This window comes from Sceloporus undulatus, chromosome 3 (genome assembly GCF_019175285.1).
Source record: "Sceloporus undulatus isolate JIND9_A2432 ecotype Alabama chromosome 3, SceUnd_v1.1, whole genome shotgun sequence".
NCBI lineage: Eukaryota > Metazoa > Chordata > Lepidosauria > Squamata > Phrynosomatidae > Sceloporus > Sceloporus undulatus.
In genome coordinates this window covers 269632794-269642654 of record NC_056524.1, presented here as the reverse complement: position 1 = coordinate 269642654, position 9861 = coordinate 269632794, and the positions used below count along the sequence as shown (strand labels likewise).

Below are 9861 nucleotides of genomic sequence, written 5' to 3'. Positions count from 1 at the left end.
CATCTTACACACAGTAAGTTTCAAACGTACTAGGAGAGCCCTTTGCATACTGAAACTCTAGTTGAGACTAATCGAATTCAGGCCATTGTTTTAAAATATGTTATAAACTGAGTCCCGTTATTGGGAGAAACAACAACAACAACAGCTGAGATTCTAGATCAGTGATTCCCAGATTTTGGCCCTCCAGATGTTTTGGACTTCATCTCACATAATTCTTGAGTTGGCTGGACTTCTGGGAGCTGAAGTCCCAAATGCTCAGAGAGCCAAAGTTTGGAAATCCCTGTTCTAGCTATTCTTAACAAAGGTCCAAAACACACCTCAGAAATAATTCAGTTTGAGACCACATTGACTGCCCTGGCTCAATGCTAGGGGATTCTGGGAACTGTAGTTTTGTGAGACATTAGCAACAGGGGTCTATTGTCCTGTCAATTGGGGTACAGCAGATCTCCCTCCCACCGATGCTCTTCAATGTGACAATCAGAAGTAGGATCCCTGTTGCAATTCCTCCTCACACTGATGATCATTCAAGGGAGACAAGTGGAAATGTCAGTCTACTACAGTATGTCCTTATCAATAGGTAACACTGTCGCTTGCAGCGGCTGCTGCCTAGTAAATCAAGTTTGAGGGATTTTTATGATTCTCTGCATTATTGAATAAATATGGATCATGAATGCAAATCAGATACCAATGCATTACCCTTAGCATCTCTGCAGTTGCCCACCCTTACTCACATTTGTGACGGCAATAGTAAATTCTATCTAATAATAATAATTATTATTATAATAATTATAATAGAGATATGTCTAGGGAAGGAAAGAAAATACAGCACAAAGTGTAGCTCATGGTTGCTTTCTGCTGTTTTATTTCTTTTTTTAAAATTTGTACAGCTCTATTTTACAGAACACATTAATGCGGTTTGTCGCAGCCCAGACCCTGTCTCCCGATATTGACTGATTGTTAACACAAGTGTATAAAATGAGACCAAATTATCTTATTTTCTTTGTAAAAAAAAGAAAAGAAAGAAAAAAAAACACAAAGAACCACCTGATATTTTCCGTCGAGAGGCTGCCGTGAACCCTTTTCACAACATCAGACCGTACCTCAAACAGGGCTCAAATTTAGTTGCAAAAGAAAGGCACCGTGAGAAAAACAAGAAGTAAAACCCCAAACAAACACTTTACATATATATACAGACTTTGGGGGGGGGGGACCCGAAAATTATTATTACACTTTATATTATTTTAAATTCCTTCTGCAGCTTTGTTGGTTTTAATACACACTTTTTTTTTGTAAATTGTAAACCTTCACTTGCAAAAAAATACAAATACACACTCAATGCTCTTAGACAAAATATTTTCTCACTAATACAGATGCAATACTTTTTAAAATATCTTGTTAAGTGCTCTGTCACAAGAAAGTCTCTCTGATCGGTCGTCTGCCTGCAGAGACTCAGCGTGAGACTTCAATGTATTTTAATATATATATATATATATATATATATATTTATATATTTAATATATCTTTTTAAAGGTTTATATTTTTTAATATATATATATATACTTTATTTATATATTCATATATGTACAACTCTGCCATAGATTTCCTTCACCTTTGGTTAAAAAGTTAAAGCCCTCTCCTTTCTTATAGCATATACAATCTTTTTTCCTCTTTTATTAAAAACATACCATTCTGCATAAAAAGAAATAGAATTTGTTCCCGTAAAACGATATACATTCCTCATTTTCTGGCTGTGGAGGGCCGACATTTTGACACTCCACTACACAGACATTTTAAGAAAGGTCTCTATTCAACCGCTTCCTAACAAACACACCCAAGCTCACACACACACTCTGATGCAGATATATATATATATATATATATATATATATATATATATATATGGCCAGAGTCATATTGATGTCTTACATGAGTCTAACATCCTGTACAGAAGCGGTTGGACATTTTTATTTAATGTATAACAGCCACATTCAGACCAAGGTTGCAGAAGTAGAATTGTATAAATAGTGCCATAGTGCCTGGATGGGCACATTGTTCATAGACACACAATCCACATAGAAGTGCACACTGCACATCAATGCATACTGTACACTGATGTGCAGGACCCTTTGGTGTCACATTTGATGTCTTGGTTCAGTGGCACAACCCAGCCATTCAACACAATTCATCTGTAACTCCGCATGTGGAGCATGATGTTATACCACCGTAATGCAGGATTGTTGCCGTACATATACATATATATGTCTGTCTGTCTGTCTGTGTGTATTGAAAAATTCACATAACTGGGAAACAAACCAAAAAAGTTAAAATCAAACATAAAACCCGTGTATTTTCATTTAGTCATTTTCCTCTATTCCACCTGCCTGCATTCTGGGCTTCTAGAGGCACTCCATTGTGTGACCAAAAATAATAACGAAAGCAGTGGAGGCGTGGCTAAAGTGTTACAAGTATCCTTTGGACATCATTTGCCCTTTCCATGCCATCCTCTCCCAATCTGAGCCCCTTTGTCCTCCACCCACTGACTAGCCACATCTGGTTCTAGCAGGTCTTGGAGAGTTCTGGTGTGACTTCTGCGGAGACGCGGTATTGCACCTTGGTGTTGGTGATGGCCCCGTGCTTCTGGCGCAAGTGGAGGCGGAGTTGGCTTTTGTGGCGAAAATGGAGGTTGCACTTTTCACACTGAAGGAGGAGCCGGGTTTGGAGGGGAAGGACAGGGAAAACAAAACAGAGGAGGAATTAATCCAGATTGTAATGAATCAATCAGAATTTGTTTAAAAAACATTTGATAATATTCTATATCCGTTATTTAGTTATATAGTTGGCCTTCCGTTTTCATGGGGATCCGTTCTGGACCCCTCCCATGTGAAAATGGAGACACACTTATATTCAAACCCCTTAGGCTTGAATGGGGTGCATGCCTATGGACGCGCACAAGGCGTGCACCACAGGGGTGAATCTCATTGAAACTATAGGAGGTCGCCCCTCTGTGAATATTCAAGACTGCGGACCTCAAGTCCACAAGAAAGGAGGGGCGACTGTATACATGTAACTTAGTACTATATCCTGGACTGACTCCCCACGCAAATCTACTGTAACACCCAGCAGCCACAACAGGTAAAGAGGTTTTGGTCAGCTGCCCATTGCTTAACTGGGCAGCAAGAAGAGGTCACTTTGAGCTCCTCCAAGAGCAAAACAGCAGAGGATAAATGGATGGATGGATGGATGGATGGGGAATGTACTTACATGGTAGGGCTTCTCTCCAGTGTGGATGCGAAGGTGACTTTTGAGCGTTTGCAAATGCCTGAAGCGTGTGCCACAGATTTCACATGGGTAGGGTTTCTCACCAGTGTGGATCAGCACATGAGCTCGGAGGTGCGCTACCTAGCAAAGGGACACAGTGATCAGAGACATGGTTCTCACTGAGGGTGTAAATCTTCATTCAATTTGTTCTTGGAGGCATAATTTCATCCAGCGAGGGAGAAGACTGGACATTTTTTCATTCTCAAACAGGGGAATGAAATAAGTGAAGATAATGGCCTGAAGCCCTTTCTTCATCTCAACTAGAGCAGAGCCACTGAATCACTTGTTGGATGGTGAGTCAATACTTATTTGCCTCCCATTAATTTTATGGGCCAGTTCTAGTTAATGTTAATAGGATTCAGACTGTACCTCCTTACTTCTCTGTATTCATATAGTTTGTTCCAATTGGGTGTGAATTTCACAAGTTGTGGACAAATCCTGGAAAAATTACCTCAAAACTCCACTCAGTTTCTTTGAAATCTGAGGCTGGGGTGGGCAAAGGGTGGCCCATGGGCTAAATGTAGCTTTTGGGGCACACTTTTGTACGTATGTAGCTCCTTCTGAAAGCCCCTCACTCCCCAAAACTGTCCAGAAACTTTGCAGAAAGCCACAAAATCATGAAAAACTTCCTCAGCTCCAGAGAGAAAGTCCCTTAGCACCCTCTAATACATCTATTTCCATCCAAATCCTTCTCAAAATGGTAACAGGGAATCACACAACGTCACTTCAGGTTGCCATTTTGGGAAGGACTCCAATGAAGGTAGATGTAGTCCATGGAGTGTGTTCGAAGGGGTATAAGCTGGCCCTTAGCCCTCCAAGCAATGGTTCACCCCTGCTAGAGACATAAAGAGGGTGGAACAAACTACTCTGTGCACAAAGTTGCTTCTGTGCCTTCCAAACACCACAGGAGGCACACAAGTGGCAAGATCTTCAACCACATGGATAAAGGAACTTCCATAACATGGCACCCACCTGGACAAATCTTGCCCCACAGGTCTCGCATTTGTAGGGCTTCTCCCCCGAGTGGATCCGCGTGTGAGTCTTCAGGTTGGCTGGCCGGTTGAACTGAGCCCCGCAAATACTGCAGCGATAAGGTTTCTCACCTGTCTCAACAAAACAGAGCCTGTTTAGGGCCTCAGTATAACAGACAGCTGGCATGGTATAGTGGTTTGAGCACTGAATTGAGTAGAGATCAGGGTTCAATTCCCTGCTTGGCTATGGGAACCCCACTAGGTGACCTTCAGAAAGTCAGTCCCAGAAAACTCAGTGAATTTCTAAGTCCTCCAGCTCAACTCTAACAAAGGTTGACCATAGAATCGTCCTAGAAGATCTATAGATTCCTCTTTAGAAATCCCTAGGCCCTCCAGTGCAACTTCATGGTCAATTTGAAGGCCTCAGCATCACTATAAGTCAGAAACAATGTGAAGGCATACAACAAAACAACGAGGAAGCAGAACTCTTGAAAACATGCAGCCAAAAACTCTGGCGGTTCCCCGACAACAGAAAACCTGACTGTTGCATTAACAACCACCACCACAACAAAATTAAAACTATCTCCATGGTGCTAAAAGATGGACCTGACAGGCAGACATTGGAAAATTTACTTCTTGGGACTGCAGTCAAACCAGCATGGTTTGTAATTTTCCCACCCTGCCCTATAGTAACAACCCTGTGAGGTAGGCCAGTGTTGCCTGCCTACTACGAATGGAGAACTGAGGCTACAAGACAGTAAATCTGGCTAAGTCCAGCCAGTGAGCCCATAACCTGGGTAAGGTGAATTGAATTGGTGATTCCCTGGCTCAAATCTCAAATATCGCTGGACGTTTTGGATCCTTCCTTTGGCATAGATCACAGAGTGCTTTACAAACCAAGAGGATTTGTAGGGAACAAATATGGTTCACTCTCTCCCTCGTCCAAAATTTTGGGGAAAACAAATCACATTTTGAACTGCCATTCCCAAAACATTGGGAGTGGGCTAGGGGTTCATGGGAAATGTAATCCATATATTCCAATTTCTGAAACTGGATTTGAACCCAGGTCAACCACCCCTTTCTTAACAGACCGAGCTGCTTGGGTTAATCCAAAGGCGCACTTGGTGAGGCTGTACCTGTGTGAACAGTTTTATGGCTGGCTAGGTTCCCCTTGTAGCGGAAGGAGGCTTGGCAACAGTCACACTTGTAGGGCTTGTCGCTGTGCATTTGGAGGGAGTGTCGCTTGAGAGCTGCCTCTTCTGAAAACCTGCAGTGACACTCATTGCAGAAAAAGGTTCCGTTTTCTGTTGGAGACCGAGAGAGGAAGAGGGGTTGGGAGTGAGATGAGCAAGCGCAGGGCCCCAAGTGCACACCGACACACATGGGAGGGGTGTTACTTGGGCTGTTGTTCTGAGGATGCTTAAGTGGGAATCCCAGATCTTGGAACAACATGACTCTTGGAATTACAACTCCTAGAATCCACCAGGAGTTGCAGTCTGGAAAAAGAACTATCCAAGGTTCCCATTTCAGAGACAGAGTACAACTCCTTCCACATTAAAACCTGGAGTGGACTCATCATCCCACTGACCTGAAAGCCATCAACTACCCTGGGGCATACTGAGCTGGAAGCCCATAATGAATGCTCAGTAGAAATGTTTGCCCAGGGGTAACTGCCAGATTGGTGGGCCTAGCAACAGTAATAATGGGGAAAATAAAAGGGTCCCCTACAGCAAGACAACTAGCACCACATTCACAGCTGAGTTCTGGTGGATCTCCAAGTGTGGTCATTAATATGATGGTGCCAAGCAGGACAAACCAGATCTTGAAAATAATGCATCACAAGTACACTTTGCCCTCCACATTTGCTGGTTTCCTGTTCACAGATTTGATAAATCATGGCTCTGATGAATAAGTTCTCTCTAGGAATCTCAAGGTCCTTTGGTACAATTCTATATTTCAGTTGCGCTGGAAGACCAAGAGTTGTGCTGCAGGGCCTAAGAATTCCCAGAGAGAACACTTCTCTATGAATCTCCAGATTCTCCAAGGTGATCCTATGGTCAACTTCCAGCTGAAGCTGACCAAAGAGTTGTGCTGGAGAACCTAGAGATTCCTGGAGAGAACTCATTTCTGGGAACCTTTAGAGCCTCCAGCACAATCTATGGTCAATCGTCTGGTGGAAGTTGACCATAGAGTTGTGCAAAAGGACCTAGAGATTCCTAGAGAAGTGTTCTCTAAGGTAATATTGATATTTGTGGCTTTTCCACTTTGGGGGAGAGGGGGGCTATGCTCCTAACCACCATGCATGTTGTGGAGGGGGCAACTGTAATCTAGTTATAAACAACCAGTTTCTTGGGGCAGTAGAAACAAGGATGTAACAAAGTTAGACCTTGACAGTATTATGATGAGTAGAAATTACTTTATTGGGAGAAAGAGTAATGTTTCCTAGTTACTATTCAAAGTTACTTCTAGGTCTGAATCCTATTGGTGGTCCCAATTAGAACTGACCCATCAAAGCCATCAAGTTTACGTAAGTGTTGTCTCACTATTCAAGAATTGGTTGAATGGATTTACTCTAGTTGGGGGTCTGCTCAAAGAATTCAAGCCTTGATGACATTGTAGAAGTTTTGTGATGGCGATTTTTCAAGTTTTATGCCATTTCTTCATCAGTTCTAGCTCTACTCCTCAACTAATGGAAAATAACCAAAGGAAGTAACAAGTGGTAACCTAATGAGTTACTTTTCAAACACTGTCAAGAATAAAAGGAACATATATTTCTAAAAAGTAACTCTCCAAACTGTGGTGTTTGAAGTGCCAGTTGAGGGGGGTATGATGCCACCAGTGGTAGCTTGCCCAAAACCTAAAACCTCCAGAACCTAAAACCAGGCCTAATCATAGAAATATAACAAACACAGATCTAGCCCTAGCAAAAGAGTTTTGTATAGCACCATGTGATCCAAAAGGATGATAAAATGACTTTATTCCCCCAAAAGGAAGTTATGAACTTGATATTTCAGGAATTAGAGGCAAAGTCTAAATATTTTATAGTAATTTCAAATGGGCACATGTTTATACCCAATCCCATTTTCAGAGAAGTAGACTCCTCGTTTTAATTCAGAACAGTCCAGGCTTTAGAATGCATGAAAGCAGCTTTGGAAGGCAAGAGAATTTGAAAACAAAACTGCCCTGTTTATTTGACCAGGGTGCCAAGAAAAAGGACAGGGATATCAGATTCCAAGAAGTGGCCATATGTCTATGAAATTTAAACATGAATTTTGCAGTACTTTGGATTGGAAAAGCCACCAACCTATTATCTAAATGAAACAAGAAACAAATAACAAATAAACACTTGGCCTCCATCTTAATACAAGTTGATCTTTAACCAAATTGGTTTGGGGTGTAGGGTTGCCAGGTCTCAGGGCACCAACCAAAGTCTCAGTGGTCTACTAAGCTTAAATGGGTCTCCAGACAGGGAAAGAAATCTCAGGGCAACCAGCAATGAGAGAGGAGAAAGTCTGATAATTGTGGGCAAGGCAGCTTTAAAACCCAAGCTTCCACCTAGCACCAGAATACAGAAGTTTTGTACAGGCTGAGTCTCCTTTATCCAAAATGATAATTTGTATTGGCTGAATCTCCTTTTCCGAAATGCCCGGGACCAGAAGTGTTCTGGATTTCAGATTTTTTCAGATTTTGGAATATTTTCATATACATAGTGGGATACTTTGGAGATGGGATCCAAGTCCAAACATGAAATAAATTTATGTTGCGTATGCACCTTATACACATAGCCCAAAGGCAATTGTATACCTAATGTGTTTAATAATTGTGGGTGTGAAACAAAGTTTGTGTACACTGAACCATCCAAAAACAAAGGTGTCATTATCTCAGCCACCCATATGGACAGTTTGGGATTTTTGGAGTATTTCAGACTTGGAAATTCCAGTTATGGGAGACTCAACCTGTATATGTGCCATGTTTGCACAACCTGGGGATGCCAAAAACTCAGGAGCAATTGGAGGGGACTGACGAGAGAATCAATAGGTGTCTGTGAGTCCACAGCATTATTTGGAGACAGGCAGAGAGAATAGCTCCAGGCTGCCCCACTTCCTAGTTAGACAGGTTTTACCTGGATTTCACTTGTGTCCATTTCCACAATGAGTTGGCAAAGAGGTAGATCCAGCTCACCGCTCAACTCTTACCTGCCTTATCCCATGATATCATAAGGACCTAGCTTCTAACAACACAAAGATCTGTCCTTATGGTGTCAGAAAAGTCTTTCTCCTGGTCTAAGGTGTTGGCCCTGAAATCTCACAGAAGGGGATGTTTCTGCTCTGGCAACCCTATTTGAGGGCACCTGTCTTGTAAGGGGGTGGGTGGGTTTCTAGAAAACAGACATCTGCATGCTGCCTTTGGATGTTCATTGTTGCAAGAACAGGAAACGGAATGTCTAGGGTGATTTTCAGACTTACCGCAACTGGAATCTGAGTATTCGGACTGCGTCTCGCCCATCTCTTCTCCAAAGTTTGAGCTGGGGGTGTGAAGGCACATCTCAGAATGCTGGGGGGACTGTGAGCCACAGGAGCTACACTTGGACGAATGCAAGTACAAGGGGGACTGACCCTCACTGCTCCGAGGGGACCCGTCGAGTGACCTGGCCAGGAAATAATTGCATTTGTTACATCACTGGTTGTTATTAGTGTGTCTCTGGGCCATTTCTAACTTATGGTGACCCTAAGGCAAACCTACTATGGGGTTTTCTGGGCAAGATTTATTCAGAAGGGGTGGGCTGTCATCTTCTTCTGGGGCTGAGAGAATGTGACTTGCCCAAGGTCATCCAGTGGGTGTCTGTGACTGAGTAGGAATTTGAACCCTGGTCCCCCAGGGCCCAATCCAACACTCAAACCAGTACACCACACTGGTGCACTAGTACCAATTGATAAATCACATTTTGAATGCAATGGGGTTAATTGCTACCATTATGTTAACAAAACAGAAATGCTGGAGAAGTGAGGTTAGAAACATATACTCCTCTCCATGAAACTACTTCTTATTTATGACACTCTTCCCCAGTTCTCTCACCTTCCAGATGTGTTGGACTACAACTACCCACATCCACAACCAGCTCCTTTCTAGTAGGGAATGTGAAGGGTAGTCCAATACATTTCAGACCATAAGCTGACAAGTGTTGGGTATGGGAGGCACATTGGTCCCCTAGGAGATGTTAGAGGGCTGCACGACTCTGATGCACTTTCTCTGAAAAGTTGCACTATGCACATGGAATGACTTGTTTGGACAATGAAGAATGTATATATCAAACTGAATGTGCCAAAAGCTGATTTCTGCATGTGGAATTATTGTGGATGTGCAATAGTGCACTTGGGTAGTATGTTAATGTACATCATACATCATGTACTGCCTTTGAGCATTGTGCAATGAGTTGGCAGCTATGTGCATTCACTATTTCTCATACACTGCACTAGGGGGGCAGTACAGGGAGTGCGTAGCGCCACTGTACCATAGCTCTGCCAGCCAATATTTACACTATGCTGAGACACTGAAGGACCTTAGTCCCACT

At 42.6% G+C, this 9861-nt stretch overlaps 1 protein-coding gene across 3 annotated transcripts in view; it reads right to left on the bottom strand.

The window, feature by feature from the left end:
- Positions 1-839: 839 nt before the first annotated feature.
- The window catches only part of BCL6 (BCL6 transcription repressor), a 35330-nt gene continuing 26308 nt past the window's right edge, over positions 840-9861 (bottom strand). For 2 of the 3 annotated variants that reach the window (XM_042457139.1, XM_042457140.1), the window contains exons 6-10: positions 8756-8937; positions 5426-5593; positions 4291-4421; positions 3262-3399; positions 840-2697 (exon numbers count right to left, since the gene is read on the bottom strand). In XM_042457139.1, coding sequence (XP_042313073.1) covers positions 2557-2697; positions 3262-3399; positions 4291-4421; positions 5426-5593; positions 8756-8937 — 760 coding nt within the window. In that variant the 3' untranslated portion in view covers positions 840-2556. The remainder of the gene's footprint in view (positions 2698-3261; positions 3400-4290; positions 4422-5425; positions 5594-8755; positions 8938-9861) is intronic. The other variant, XM_042457141.1, reaches the window with a different exon arrangement.